Genomic DNA, 16,828 nt, shown 5'->3' on the forward strand with positions numbered 1-16,828 from the left:
GATTGTGTAGAGTAGCCTGGTCCATGGACTTGTAGGAAACATCTCAATGTAAATTAAGTCGGGAAACTGTGAACTTAAGTGTTACATGTCACCACATGGTGGGTGATGCTGTGTTAATTAGGTAATTAGGTAGGGTTTAAGGATAATTTTAAGGTGGTTGCCCCCTGTGACCTTCTCCTATGTTTTTGCATTTCCAAGACCGGTGATAAAAAGGAATCACGTCCTTAAAACAACAACAACCGAGCCGGGCATTTCCGAGCAGACGAAAATCCCACCTCAAGGAATGACAACTAGAAAGCCATGCCCCTGGCATGAATTATTGATGGGTGTGACGTCAGAGAGAGAGAGAGAGAGAGAGAGAGAGAGAGAGAGAGAGAGAGAGAGAGAGAGAGAGAGAGAGAGGAGTCGGGACACGGAAGGAGACAGGACAGAAGCGAGTGAGTCAGGATCAGAGGTTGGAAGACAAGGGCATTATGGCTGGCTTTCTCTCGACACGATGAAGAAGGCTGGATGATTCTCGTGTTCATGCTGAGGAAAATTTGCTCACGTGATGGAGCAAGACGCTGGCCATTGACTGTTGGTTGGGTCGGGTGAGACCATGCCTCGAAGCCTCGTGTTGTGCCATATGGGGAGAAGACAGCGCCATTCCGCAAAAGAGTGGTGTCGGCAAGTGCGATCGATGAAAGAAGCTGCACGGTGGTTTCTGAGGATTGCTGTTGAGTATCACTGCCCAAATTGCCTCCTGTACGTTTAGTGTAGTAGATATTAGAAAAATCGTGCAAATTATGATACAAGCATCAAATTTGGCATCTATGTTCTCCAGGGCTTTCTGATCAAATCTGCCCGATTGGCCATTTGAAAATCCAAATTTTGAAAAATAAAAAAATAAAATAAAAACTTCAAAAAAATTTGAAGTCACAGCTGGCTGAAATTCTTGAAGCGCAAGTGAACATCCAAGACAGAGAACCAAGGGGAGATGCAGTCATCATTAATGGCTCAGCACTTATCAATGTCCTACCTCCACACACTTCAAAGATATTTGATGACTATGCGAAAGAAGACATCATCCCAAAGGTGGAATCCTATGGTGCCAGCCAGGTACAAGAGGGTGGACGTAGTGTTTGATGTGTACAAGAAGTCAAGTCTGAAGTCCGAGGCAAGGTCGAAAAGGGGGCAAGGAATCAGAAGAAGAGTGACAGGAACCAGTAAGACCCCAAGTAACTGGAGAAGCTTTCTTTGAGATGACAGCAACAAGACTGAGCTGTTTCACTTCCTTGTGGAAAAGATGTGTGAAGCACAGACGACAAGCACAGTCATTGTCATAAAAGGAGAAGATGCCATTAGCAACACAAGGAAGTCACTGGATGCTGTGTCTCCATGTTGTCATGAAGAAGCTGACACTCAAATATTTGTACATGCCAGGGATGCAACGACGGATGGTAGCAAGTCCACTATCATTAAGCCTAATGACACGGACGTACTAGTCATAGCAATATCTGTACTGCCATCCTTGCAGGAACTAGGTCTTGAGAACATGTGGATTGCCTTTGGACAAGGAGCCAAGGTGTGGTGGATTCCAGTCCATGAGGTAGTTTCTGCAATAGGGCCTGAGAAAGCTAGAGGGATCCCATACTTCCATGCATTCACTGGACGTGATGTCGTGTCTGCCTTCCATGGTAAAGGGATGAAAACTCCATGGCAGACTTGGAACGTCTTTGATGAGGTTTCTGAAACATTCACCAATCTCAGCCAGCATCCAACATTGATTCGTGATCTTGACATTTTTTGAAGTTTTTTTTTTTCTTAAAATTTTTCAAAATTTGGATTTTCAAATGGCCAATCAGGCAGATTTGATTAGAATCCCCTGGAGAACAAATGTGCCAAATTTGATGCTTGTATCATCATTTGCACGATTCCTCTCTGTTATCTGCCCCACTAGTTTCCCGCCCAGAGAGCAGCTGGGCGCCATTTTTGGCCACATTTTCCCGAGCAGTGACGATGTGGTTTGGCGAACCCCAAGCATCAGAAACTCATCTCTGGGCACACAGATAAGTGCCCGGAAAAAGGGAGGATTGTCCTTTTATCTACTCTGTCCCCTTGTCTGTATTTAAGTCTGTGTGGAGGCACCTCCAAATTATATTTAGTTTTCCCTCACGTTCCGTTATTATTATTATTATTATTATTATTATTATTATTATTATTACACTTTGAATAGTTACCATTGTAAATATTTCATTTATTTTCATTAAACCCCCGTATTCGTTGAAGTTGCTTGTGTTGTCTACTTGTCGTGGGTTCGAGTATAAACCCATGCGCCTCTGTCCTTGCCGCCCTTCCTTCTCACGCGTGCCATAATTTCCCGAGAATCTCGGCTGTTTGCCTCCAAGGTAGAACCGTTCGGTTGTCTGTCCAGGTAGGGGCTAACCCCCTGGACACGACAATATGATGACGATAATGACAATTATTTAATTGTTAAAGATATGTGATGCACATACAATGAGTAGTACTTTGACTTCAATGAGAAGTAGATGGTCAACCTACCATTTGATATTTGGCTGAAATAGATATTTATCAATGGGCAGGCTTTATAAAAAGACTTTGGTTTTGGTTTCATGAAACACTGCCCTGTATGAAAACTAATAAATGGGATTAAGTAATTACCTCCACCATCGAAAGTTGATGGAGGTTATGTTTTCATCCATCTGTTTGTCTGTCTTTCTTTCTGTCTGTCTGTGAGCAGGATATCTCAAAATGTTATGGATGGATTCAGATAAAAAATTTGGTGGTCAGGAGTGTGTGACAAGGCCGAATAGATTTTGGTGAACATCCAGATCCGGATACTTCAATTTTTAAGTGATCCTTCAGCATTGAGGGATAAGGCTTAAACCGATATATAGGACGATATCTCAAAAAGTTATGGACAGATTTGCATGAAGCCTAATGGACAAGTTGGGTGTTGTGGCAAGGCCGAATTGATTTGATTTTAGTGAAGATGCAGATACTAAACATTTCTAACTTTTGGAATGATCCTTCACCATTGAGAGATGGGGCCAAAAACGACATATTGCAGATTTCAAAACATGCCTGGTGTTGGCTTAATGGTTATGGAGATGGAGTTGGGATCATAGGGTCCTGAGTTCAATTTCTGCTTGGTTGATGAATTAATACCAGGTGGGGTTGACTCAGCCAATCATCATTCTGAGGTTGGCAAAATGAGTACCAGCTTGCTGGGATGATGGAGCCATTTGAGTATCCTGTGTTGGAAGATGACCTGTCCAGGATTGTGCCCAATAGCCCAGGAGACTGCTTTAACAGCACTGATACTCTGAGAGTCTGGTTTCAATTGTCCAATGGTCCAATTTCAAAATGTTGTTAGTGGATTATGACAAAACTTGGTGGAGGACCTTGTTAGGTGACAAGAACAAGCCTGTAAGATTCTGTTTAAAGTATGGATGCAGATCTGGCCTATCAGTGGGATAGAATATGTAAACTGTTCAGCCTGACAGAGGTATGCACTCCACCATGTGCCGTTCTAATTTCATCACTGTTTTGTTTAATATTTAATTATTTATTGAGCTTTCTAAAAAAAAAGTCACGTCAGAACTATTTTAATGGGACTGCAGTCTGTGCTTTTTATTCTGGGAATTTCAGCCGTTGTTATTATTTTCCAGGTATTTAAAAGGGATTTATGCATTTGGTTTGGTGGAAACAAACCACTTTGATGAAGCAGAAAAACAAGCAAAGAAGGTAAGACTACAAAGGAAATAAAATTTCATGCAGGCATTCCAATTTGCAGCCTTTATTTCATGAACACAGCGTCATATGGATGATCACTTTGTTTGGAGTTTCCAACAATTGAAACTTCTGGTGGTTGAATGTTGCATCGATTTGGAGTTTGTGCAAAATGTAAATGTGACATAATTTATATCAATCATGTTGGTGAAAAATTGCAATGAGGGTTGTTTTTATTTGTATACAAAGTCGAGGCTCGTGGAAGAGCTAGAACGCTGAACGAATCAGGATGCAACAGAACAAAAGGAACAGTAGAGAGAGTGGGTGGAAAGACCAACAGCAGGGTTGAAGAACGAAGTGGGTGGAGACATGGACAAATAATGAGTAGGGAGGAATGAGGCGTAGTGGAGGATGCATGGGGCGGACAAGATGGACACAGAAGAAAACTCTCAGGAAGGAAAACATGGAAATTTGGAAGGAGGGTCGGCTTTAGGGTGGACAGGGGAATTAACGGGGGTGGAAAAGATTATGGTTTTGGTTAGATGATGTTCTGAGATGGTGATGAACAGTTTTCTTGAAGACTTGATGGGAATAATGAAGAGAATGTGGAAGTTGGTTCCAAAGGTGGGGAAAAAGAGGAACAAATGAGTAGAGGTGAGCAGTGATTCAGCATTTTGGGAGTTTCACCAAAAAGGCGTTGTTTGTGGACTGCGTGCACCCCGTTAAAGCCCGGGGGAAGGGGGGGTGGACAAGGCATGAAAAGAGTGGAAAGGTGCAAGACCATAAAGAGGGCGGTAGAAGACAAAGAGCGATGGGAAACTGGTAGGCCCATCGATACAGCTCATCACAGAAGATTCCAATAATATTGAACGCCTTGGTTTATTCGGACTCAAGCTCAACAAGGTGTGAGGCAGAGCCGCCAGCTTAGAGGGGAGAGCAGTACTCCATCAAGCAGTGGATGAAGGTCCTGTAGGTGGATAGGAAGTCATGTGTGCCAAGGAAGGACTTTGTGTGGAGTTGGCCTTGGATGCTATAGGCAGAGCATTTGGAGAGAAAGACAGGATGCCAGACTGTGTCAAAAGCTGTATATGTCTCGAGAGATGGCCCTGATCTTCTGTCTGACATTGAGGAGCTCTATCCATTGTTAGGAGAGTTGGAGTAGAATGTCCATGGTGGGGTGACGTGGTCTGAATCCACATTGGTGATCTGAGATGAGGCCGTTGGAGAAAAGGAAGGATTTGATATCAACTGCAATGATGGATTCCATGATGTTGCTGATGATGAGAAGTAAACTGATAGGTCTGAAGTTAATGGGATCCATTTTTGCACCTTTTTTATGCCTCCATTGATGAAGTCACCAGTGGCATTACGTTTTCGGCTTGTCTGTCTGCATGTACGTCCGTATGCATGACTGTACATACAGTACGTACGTCCATCCATGCTAATTTTCTCTGTTTTCTCTGCAACCGCTTATTATCTGATTGACATGAAATTGTCACAATATGTGCGACTACTCATGCAGAATGTTTTTATGATAATTGTGACGTCATCGGTCAAGTGATGTGGCAGACATGTTGGAAAAAAGGAAAAACTTTGGACCTCTATATTTCCGAAACAGCTCCATGGAAAAAATTGAAACTTGGCACATGTGAAGTACTCACCATTGGAAACAAGTTTTTGTTTTTTTTGATGATTTCATAGTGGCTTCATTATGATGTCAAAATTGCATACGTGGAACACTTTATCCGATCAGTATGAAAATTTTTGAGGGTCATCTCGGGCTAAATTGTATGGGGGGGTGGGGGGAGGGGTTTATGGCATCACCTGTCACATGGTTCGGCAGCCATATTTTTTTTTAACATTAAAAACCTTCAAAAATCTTCTTTGAAACAGCTGAACAATTTGAGGCCAAACTTTACAGGTATGATCGCCTATCCATGAGGAACAAAAAGTTCTCCACGTATGACGTCATAGGTCATGGTTTGGCAGCTATGTTTTTTTGAAGAATAAATCTTTAAAAATCTTCTTCCCCAGAATGGCTTGACAGATCAAGGGTTACTTCACACACATATTCCTCAAACCTCAGGGATACCAGGTGTTCACAAACAATTAATAGGTCACATGGTCTGGCAGCCATATCGGTTTAAACGAAAATCTTTCAAAAATTCTTTCTCTTGAACCACTTCATCAATCAACGAGAAACATAACAATTATGATATAGTAGTCATGGGAAATATATGTTTTATAAATTTCAATGTGATCGGCCACATCATCTGGCAGCCAGAAGTATTTATTATTTTGAATCCGGATTCAGGGATATAAATCAAACTTGGTACAAGCATGTATCATGATGTAAAAATGTGGGCAGAGGCATGTCTGGTGATGTCACGACGTCGAAGAGTGACCTTCTAGTTTTGTAATTCAGTGATGTTGGCTGATTTTCAAGCAGATGGAAGATCACCTTGGGCAAATAATCTATCTATAATTCCAGCAATCTGTGTGTGTGTGTGTGTCTGTGACTGCTGTTTCTCGACAACCACTCGTCCGATCTCATTGAAACTTGCCATGTATATTGCTGGGGACCTGAGGATGTGCCTTTTCAAGGTTTGATATTAATCGGACAAGTGGTTCCCAAGTTATGGCCATTTATTTACCAAACCAATGACAAAACAGGTTGTTGCGTGGGCGTGGCCAATGGGGAAGAGAAGCTCAGCCACGTTCCCCATTACGGGTTACAACGTACGGGCTTCCGGAGAGTGATGACTTCATGTATTCTAATAATTTCTCGATTTCTTATGCGCATTTATAGATAAACACAATTCCCCAAGTTATGATCGTTTTCATATTAGATGGTGCATAAATTTCGGTAACATCAGAGTGAGCTGGTGTGCTCCGAACCAGGAAATAAATTTTTTTTGTTCCTCTCTTCTCTTCTCTTTTTGTTTTTCCTTGCGACGACATTGCGAAAAGGCTAAATACGTTGGCGCTAATTGAATAATTGGCCATTAAAACTAAATTGCGAATAATCGTAACTGCGATATGCGAACTTCCGGGCAACGCATGTATGGGCAAGCGAGAGCGAAGAAACGGCCTGTGTGGTTGTTGTTTCTTGCTCGCGGTTTGAATATTTATTTATTAAATTTTTTTTACGGGCATGCACTAGTAGGGTAAAAAGGGCAGAGAGAGGATGTGCGAGAGCAGCAGTGTAGGTTTTTAGGACACGTGAGCTGATGCAGAATTAGAGTCGACATTGAAAGAACCTCATTTTCAGTTGCAAAAGACAGAGGAGCAGTTGGGTACAACAGGGAAGGATGGGTACAGAGAGTGAAGAGCTGGGGACACAAGCTTTGGAAGCAAACAGAGAATTGAGGCATTCAGCTTTCTCACGAGCAGAATCGGCTGTTGTGCCATTTGAAGAGAGGGAAGGGATGGAGGGGGAGCATACTCCAGGGACAGACCTAACAACCAGGTTTTGGAGGAGGGAGACAAGTTTGAAAGTTCAATCTTGATGTTGGACTGATGTTGTTTTCTGGCTCTTCATAGAGTGGACACAATTGTTGCGGGCTTTGTGGAATGAGCTGAGATTGCCCTTGGTTGGGTTTCCTTTCGAACAAAAGAAGGCAAATTGTTTCAGAGCAACTCCCTCACCACAGGATTCATTGTTCCATAGGCGGGAAGAAGGGTAGGACAGTTGACGATGAGATGGGATGGATCAGTGCATGACAGAGAGCAGGTTACTGTGAAAGAATTCCCAGGTTGAGTTCATCTAAAGGGCAGTAGATTTCGGAGGCTAGTCCTGCCATAGAGTTGTGTACTATAGCAATAGTGCTTTACATTATTGTACCACTAATTGATATGATTGATAATTCTCAGTAGCTTAATTAATTAAAACTAGACGGCCCATTGCAGATAACGCCAGCAAACCTATTACCTTTAATCTATGTACTCAGCAACCCCTTCTCCCATTCCCCTCACCCCTTCACACATTTCCCTCAAAACCTTCATCCACTCCCACTTATTCTGCCTTCTTTACACCTGAACAAACTTCCACTCAACCCAATCACTCACTTCCCTCATTCCCTTCATCCACTCCCACTTATATCCCTTCTCTCATTACCTTTTCTACCCTTTCATCCCATTCTGTTCAGCGGAGCAGGAGCGCATAGAAGACAAACAAACAAACGCCTCAAATGATCATGAAAGTTTCCAATGTCCATGCTTTTCATGCAGAGAATCGACATATTTTATGACATTATGACTTGTAATAGCCACGACCACCAGGAATAACGCTGCATGATACACTCACACTATCCATTCTTGAGAACTCTGGCTAATTATGTACAAAAACCTTCATTCATTATCCATATTACTCATCTCTTTATTTTGGCGGTGTATTGGCCAGATCACTGCCTTGATCGCTTCTGGAATAAAAACAACCCAGCTTATGTAAACATCATTTTCTGGGGGCGTGGCTGCACCGCTAATGCGGTGCCATCTATTACCAGTACACTGGTACTCATTTTGCCAACCTGATAAGGGTAACAGGCTGAGTCAACCCCACTTGGTGTTAATTCAACGGTTGACAGGGGCTCAAACTCAAGACCCTAATATATTGAGCCAGCCACCTTAACTGTTAACCCAACACCAGGCTTGCAATATTGCTAGAACCCTTGATGGCATGCTGATGACAATTAAACTGGCAAAGGATGTGCCTGATGTCCGAAACTCTCCTCATGTACTGGACATGTGCATCAAATATGCTGAGTAGTTCTTGGAGCATGGAATTGTTGCAGACTACATCTACATTGATGAAACAGGCTAAAGCATTTGGCCGAGGTGTTCCTTTGGAAGAGCCCCTCGCGGTTTACATGGGCAACCTGGATGGAACCGCAATGTATCCTTTGCTGTGTTTGTGGAGATTGGGCTTTCACATTACCGCATAGTTTTTGAGACCATTATAAGAGAAAGATTTGAGGAGTTTCTTGCAGACACAGCCCATGAGTGTGAGAATATATTCCCTGCAGATGAGCTCATCTTTCTAATCTCTGACAATTCACAACCTCACGTATGCGCTAAACTTCCACCAGGTACCAATCAGCAGATCCAACTGAAGTTGCTACCACCTTCCTCACTCTTCCTTAACACAACAGAACTGGTCCATTCTGCATTCGAGGCTAACGTAGATAGAGACCTGGCCCTCCCAGAATGGCAGCTCCGGGTAGAGCAGCACGTGACACAACCATGAATCTTGAACAGTGGAGGAGTGATCTACACAAGAGGTGGCTCAGGAAGATGTGGGGCAAATTAGATGGTACATTCACTGTCAGACCTACTTGGCACGATGCCTAGCATGTCAGGAGATTGAAGATAAAGAAAGCAACTCAAAAATAACAGAAAAAGTACAAAAGGACTTTGGAAAAAAAAATGCACAGGGAAATACATGTTTTTCATTTTATAAAGATCGATGGCCCCTTACGGATAACAGGACTTTTCTTTCATATTTGCATCTTTTTTTTCATTTCATAAAAATGGGATGGGGTGGTGCTTACACAGATTTGTTGGATTGTTTTTCAAAGAAATTTATATCTGTCCTTGCATAGACTTGGGCCTGTTTAATTTTAGACAAATTAAAAACGAATAATGATATATACCTACACAATAAATATTCAAAGAAGAAAAACAGAAAGTAAGTGAATTAAAATCAGAAAAGCTATACTATGATGAAAAAAGAAATAAAAACTCACTGAACGAAATTATCCGTCATTTTCATATTTGAAGTGTTGAACGACGAAAGTGATTGCCCATGAACGAAAAAGAAAGTAACAAGCAGATGTTGGGATTTGAAACTTTGAAAGCTTTTGTTTCTTCCCAGCAAAATCCACTCACTTGCAGTTAATTTAAAAAAAAAATATATATATATATATATATATATATATATATATATATATATATATATATATATATATATATATATATATATATTCCTGCTATTGCCTTTTCACATAAAGGGAGGCCTGTAAGATAAGAAATGTGGTCAACCTTGAATGATCCACAGGAACGTTGTGTAACTGGATTTGGGAGAAAACCTCAGGTCCTGCTTATCTACTTAATATACTGATGTTGAAAGGACATAAACCAGCTGGTCCTTTGATGAAAAGAAGAACTATTTTGTGCTGGAATAAGCCAACGTGGAAAAGATAAACGTATATAAGGGAGTGACTCGGCTATCCTGGCAGAGCTCTCTCCGAGGTTCCTCAAATGCTAATTGTTGTTCCTGGAGTCACTTCTCCATGTACGTACATGTTTGAGAGTGAATAAACATTTTCTCTCAAGTATATCGATGTCCTCATGCCTCAGTGAAGGGTGATTGACGGCTTGACGCACACGCACACACACACACACACACACACACACACACACACACACACACACACACACACACACACACACACACACACACACACACACACACACACACACACAATCACATGTGCATCGTGCAATGTTAACTTGCTGGCACACATCGAAAAGGTGTGAAAAATAATTATCCAGATAAAAAGAATGTAACCCTAAATGCCGAAAAACTAAACAGAATGAACCAAATGCATTTGTGAATGTCAGGTACAGTACATCATAGTCCGGGAGCAGTGGGAGTGAACCTGGTTTTGTCAGATAAAGTTTTTGCTTTGCTGTTTCTTATAGCCTTGGGGTAGCTCTTCATGATTCAGGGGGGAGGGGGGGTGACCGTTTGCAACCCTTGGGCAATTTGCTATATTAACCCTTTTGTGTCGGTAAATGCATAAATAATGAAAAAAACACATTTTTTTTTCACTATTTATTGCAATGAACCCAACAAACATCATCACATTTGCTTGTGTCGATGTTTATTCACAAATTATGTCACCAAAAACAACTTAAGATAGAAAACAATTGTGAATTACTCGGTATTAACCCTTTCCAGGCTATTTTAACCGAGTACATAAAATTTGAACACAGACTGCACATGATTGCACAATAACCACCTCATCCTTACTTTAGTCACAAATAAGGTAACCAAAAATAACTTAAAAGATAGAATAATGACTTAATACTCAATATTAACCCTTTCCTGACTGATTTTATCCAGCACAAAACATTTGAACATCTATAGACACCAGGGGTCTTTGACGCATTATTGCACAAAAACCACTCCAAAATTATGGCATGGGATTTTAATGTCATCTTTTCCTTTCTGACCTGCTGACATTGATGCAAAATAGACTGGGTTAGACACTCAATGTGTTTAGTTTGACCTACCGCAAGATCAATTAAATTCGTGAAACAAACAAATAATCTGCTACTACTAGTTGCTTCCCCAATCTCCTCAAACCTTGCTACTGCACACGTGAGCAATCAACTGTATAACAGGCACAGAAAATTGTGCAAGGCAGACCTCTGACTTGACAACCACACCTTCTCAAATTACAGTGACTTTCACTTTTGCAACCACACCTGATCATTTCAAGAACATATTCTGGGGCCAGTTTCACATCATCTGGGACTGTAATTGGTGACAGCGACTTGTTCTTGACATCTCTCATCCATCGATATTCCTCAGGGTCCAGTGCCGGTGGATGGCTAGTTTCAAGCATTCGCCATAAGATTGCCTGATAGTGAGCCCTCGACATTTTCTGTGAAAGCCTCCTTTGTCGGTGGCAGGGTGCACAGTTTGGGTGATGATGTGTGACCCTTCCCATTCTTTTTACCCCAGACAAGCAATCTTGTCTCGGACATGTCTTTGGCTTTTTTTCATACCAGAGCATGCAGACATGAAGGTTGTGGCCTGTTCCATTACAGCTGTGAATGGTGCTTCAATGTCACCTACAGCCAATAACTCATAGCCAGCCTTCAGTGTTTTAAGTACACAGCCCTTCCCTAGCCCAAAGTAGCAAGCAACTGTGTCACATCCTGAAAGAGCATGGGCAGGGAGAAGTTAATGAACAATTTTGTCATGTTTTACCACCGTCTGAAAATGTCAACCGTGAAAATAAATAAGTCACATATTATATTTTAACCTGGGAGAAAGCATTTTATAACTGTGCCTGAATACTAGTACCGTACAAAGGTTCACATTTTTTTAGTACGGTTCCCTGATAAAAGAGGGCAGCACCCAACAACAACTGTCATGCCCATTTTGATAACTGTCGTTGTAAAAACTAAATGTATACAATCTGAATTTGTCTAGTATTTTAATCTGGAGATTCTATTTTACCAACTTCTTCATTTCAAGCTTGACAACTGGAAGTCTGGTAGCCTATTCCATGACAAACCTGCACAGCAGAGTGTTAGTGGTGCCCAGCCATGTGCTTCTAATATCTGAAACAATGCAATGGTGCCACATTTTGTCAGTTTAACTAACTAATGAAGTCTCTCAGCCAATACTTCATCATAATATGCATGGGTGATAAACAGATCAAGGCAGGAAATGTAGGCCTACGTTTGGGGTATATATGATCCCCTAGGAATGCCAGGAAAGGGTTAATAATCATCAAGTTTGGGCAAATTGTGTCCAAATCAGCTGTAAAATACTTGCCCTGTGAATAATAATGATGAAAAATAAATGTGATGACTTTTGGTCACAGCTATTTACAAGATATCACAAAAATAGTACTTTGGGGCGCATTTAGGTGTAACCGGCATAAAAGGGTTAATATAGCAAATTGCCCAAGGGTCACGAACGGTCACCCCCCTGAATCATGAAGAGCTACACCTAAGCTACAAGAAACATCACAGAAAAAAACTTTATCCAGCAAAACCAGGTTCACTAAAACATCTGCCTTTTGCTCCTGGACTATCATCATGAAAGCTTGAAAATGAAATTGAATGCACAAATATTGAACAAGTAACCTTAGCATAAGTGGATTGGTAAAACTGCATGAATTTGAATGTGTGCTAATAAAATTGAGCAGAAATTTTTTGAAACTGGCTGCGAAAACCTAAATGTAAGATCATCAACATATTTGGGCGCGATCACTTTTTGGGACCTTTTGGTGTGCAACAGCGACTGCAGCACTTCTGTTTTGATCATGAGAGTCATGATCTGTGTTAAATTCATATGGCGCGTTTTAGTGTGATTTGAGGCCTCGATTTCTTCTTCAATTTGCAACTTCCTGTTTATCTCAAGATATATATTTTTTCTACCAAAGTTTACATCATCATCATGAAGTAGAAGGTAGCCCTAGACTCGTGTTAAATCCTCCGATCATTCGATCATCTCCAGATTTTTTTTCACAATATCGATGATTAAAAGTGAGGTGTGGTGATTTTATGTGCAGGGCCTTGCCCTTGTCTTAGCGAGAGTAGAGATAGACTGCTCTGCACAGCATTCACTAAGTTCTGGGTTGTTCTCCAGTTTTTGACCAAATTAATTTTTTTTTTTTTTAAACAGAGTAACCTCACAAAATGATAGCCAAATGAAATTTACCTATGTTCATATAATTTGAACCCATATTCAGCACAATTCGTAAAATATTTACCAAGATATTCAGATAATAGACAAAAACAAGCTGGATGGCGACATGGCTGCTCGCTCTAGATGGAAAGCTGACCAACGCGACTAGCCGATATTCATGTACATGCTATCAATCAATTTAGCACAATAAATATGATTATCACAGCCCTCTTAGTTTGCGCCCAGAAACCCGCCTTGTGAAATTTCAGGCATGTTTCCAAAGAGACTCTAACAAATGGCAGCCCTGGTAATTCCATTGATCTATTCGCTGAAGATTTTATTTTTTTTATATGATGCTGTAAGACATTCTCCTTGGGCACAAAAAAAACAGGTCCCTCGGAGGTCCAGTTTCGGAGGTATTGATTTTTTTTTTTGTACAGTCCACAAGAAGTGTACGATGTACGACAAAGTATTTTAACTGTTGCTAAGCAACGGAGGTGTGCATAGTAACCATTCATTTTTGTGTACATGCTAGCCACATTGTACACATTTCACCCAAGTTTTATCAAAATCAAACTCTTTCTCTTAGAGATATTCGCAATTAACCGTTTCTGAAATGTTCGACATGTTCTCGCCCAAAACCTATCTCCTCCTACAAATATTTTTTGTTAGGGCTGCAAATTGGCATGAAGGGAGCTCGATAGATTGCGCACAGAACTCTCAGCTTCGATTTTTCGATTTATTTTTGTTTGATTTTTTTCGATTTTTTGACCACTTTAAAGGGCCGTTGCTATGCCGTTGCTAGGACCCGGGATCCCATATACAAAAGCACACGATTCCCAGAAATAATGGTCCTACGTACCAAATTTCATTGGAATCAGTTGAGTGGTTTAGCCCCTCGGCTTGACCAAAGTTTCGCGGACAGACAGACAGATGGAAATGTCCAGAATAAGGGTGCTCTAAGAGCAGCCAACAAATAAGAAATGAGATCTCTACAGGTATTTGGTTCAAAGTAGAAAATCTTCATTTTGTGAGTCATGAAGCATAGTGAACTGCCTGCCCAGGTGCTGTAGGCAGGGGTTCACATACTGTAATTGGTACTCAGGTAATCATACGTGGTAAAAAAAAAATCAATCAACTAAATGCGTAATTCAAAGATGGGCCGAAAGCTCAAAAGCGTATTAGCATAACAGAGGCTTTTGATGGAAGATTTTCTCAGCGAGTGCAGGCAAGATTCTTCCTTGATAATTCTGATAAATTCATTTACTGTGCTATGATTTCAAAATTAAGCTTATAAATGATAACATTTTAATTTACAAGTTATATTGTAGGTTTATAATTTATAATATTAAAAAAATAGAACTTAGGAGAACACGCAAGTAAGTTAGAAGAGGAGGTTCAGGAGCGTCTGGAAGGAAAAAAAATAAAAAAGGAGTGCTTGTGAGTGTCTCGTCTGGAGTGGACATTCTGAGAGAGTGCTACTCGCCCAGAGTGTACATTCTGAGAGAGTGCTTACAGAAGAATAAGATGCATACTAAGCTGAGAGACTCTTGGGAAAGCAGACAAGCATGCTCAAAGCTGTCATTTAAAAAAAAATTTTTTGCGAGTACCAAACCATGTACCAGCGAGTACCAGCGAGTCTGCTGGTACTCATTGGAGAACCAAATAAAAAAAATTGTGTGAACCCCTGGCAATAGGGTTATGTGTGTAATTCCTATGCCACATTTTAGTTTGATTTGCGGTCTCAACTTCTTCAATTTCTAACTTTCTGTTTATCTCCAGATATTTCTTCCCAAAATGAATAAATGGCAGGATATGTTATTTTTCAGGTAGGGGGAGGGCTGCCCCCCCTGCCCTTCTTCCACCCTGAGTAATGTCCATTTCAGGTACTAGTATGACATTTAATGCTCACTAATTATTGCTAACAGATGGGGCGCCCAGTTTAACGTCTGTCCGAGTGAACAGCACATATGGTACTGTATAACTCTGCCCATGAACACCAGGATAACGGTCTGTAAGGACTGTGTATCAGTTACAAAGGAAATTGGATTCACGCCTTGAGGTAAATAAGACAGGAAGATTCAGTTTTCTCGGTCAAAGGGGCAGGTGGAGTGTAAAACTTAGGCCATGTTCTCGTTCAAATTCTTGTATCCAGTGTAAAAACATGCAAAATGGACAGAGGGTTGAGTTTCTCAGTGTATTCTGTGTGTCGTTCTGCATGTATTATTCATTTTCTCTCATAAAATAAGCCAAGCTCAGGGGTTAGCACGAAGAACATCGTTAGCCCTCATTGGACTTCGTCTGAAACAGGGGCTTATGGATTGGGTCTCGTCTGTGGGTGCATCCGTCCGTCCACAGGCATATCTCAGACACGTATCGACCAATTTTGTTCAAACTTGGAAAAAAGACATGACGTGACGGTATACATTTGCACCTCATTTTGTTTCTTGAATTTATCAAAGATGGCCGACTGGCGGCCATTTCAGTTGTAAAACCCCAATGTTGAACACGTCCTCAACCATTTCTCGAAGATGCATTTACCAATCTTGTTCAAACCTGGCATACATATATAAAGAATGATGGCTTACATACGCACGCCATTTTCTTTTGAGATCATAACCACGATGCATGCCACCGACTGGTGGCCATTTCGTTACTTAAACATGTCCCCAACCTTTTCTCGGACATGCATGGTCAGATTTTGTTCAGACTTGGCACATGTTAAGTTAGTACATGATGGCATACACAGGCACCTCACTTTATTTTGTGATCTGATCAAAAATGGCTGACTGGTAGACTGGCTGCCATTTTAGTTGTAAAAAAAAAATCCCAGTATTGAACACGCCCTTAACCATTTCTCGGACATGCATTTCGCGATTTTATTCTTTTTTTTTCATACCAATACCCTGAAGCATCTTTCATGAAAATTAAAAAAAAAACTTTCTGATTCCTCTTTTCAATTTCACTCCAACCACCTTCAAATACAATTTACAAAAACTGATCAGAGAGCATTTTCATCTTAATGATAATTTTTCATTGTCTACAGTTATACAATTTATTTTACATATAAATAAATATTATAAAAAGTTATAGAGTGTGTAATTCAGTATGTCTCCCCCAAAATATATGAACATTGAATCCTTTGTGTGCAACATTTGCATTCTCAATCAAAACCATCATACATGTCACGTGACCAACTATCTTACACAAAATAACTACTGTACCACATCATTAATATGCATGACCAAATAACCCAATCATACAAAATCTTCCATGTCACATTACCGCGCAAGTCAGTTGCACATACACATAATCTTGTAAATACGGGATAGCCCATTAACTCCGGAGAGCAAAAGTACTAAAACCACAGAGGCTATGATATTTTATGTCTTTTTCTCCTTGTTATTCATGATTTACATCAACGATTTAGAAAGTGGGGTGAAGAGTAGGCTTTCCACATTTGCAGATGGCACAAAGCTTGGAGGTAAGGTGGTTAGCAGAGGGGGTGGTGATCAGATTCAGGAAAGTATCGATCCTTGCATAGGTTAAGCAAAAGATTGGCAGATGTAATTTAACCTGAGCAAGTGTAAGGTGTAAGGGAAAGAACAATGAAAATAGAGATTACAGGATGCAAGGGGTAATGTTGGAGCGTGTCACACAGGAGAA

General features: G+C 40.8%; 1 protein-coding gene across 3 annotated transcripts in view; it reads left to right on the forward strand.

The window, feature by feature from the left end:
• TTC38 (tetratricopeptide repeat domain 38) overlaps positions 1 to 16,828 on the forward strand; it is a 57,472-nt gene that overhangs the window by 10,830 nt on the left and 29,814 nt on the right. For all 3 annotated transcript variants that reach the window (XM_085846027.1, XM_085846025.1, XM_085846026.1), the window contains exon 6: positions 3,672 to 3,747. In XM_085846027.1, the coding sequence (XP_085702153.1) occupies positions 3,672 to 3,747 (76 nt within the window). The remainder of the gene's footprint in view (positions 1 to 3,671; positions 3,748 to 16,828) is intronic.

The sequence above is a fragment of the Eptatretus burgeri genome, chromosome 11 (assembly GCF_056783735.1).
Source record: "Eptatretus burgeri isolate ZD-2024b chromosome 11, Ebu_testis_v1, whole genome shotgun sequence".
Taxonomy (NCBI): domain Eukaryota; kingdom Metazoa; phylum Chordata; class Myxini; order Myxiniformes; family Myxinidae; genus Eptatretus; species Eptatretus burgeri.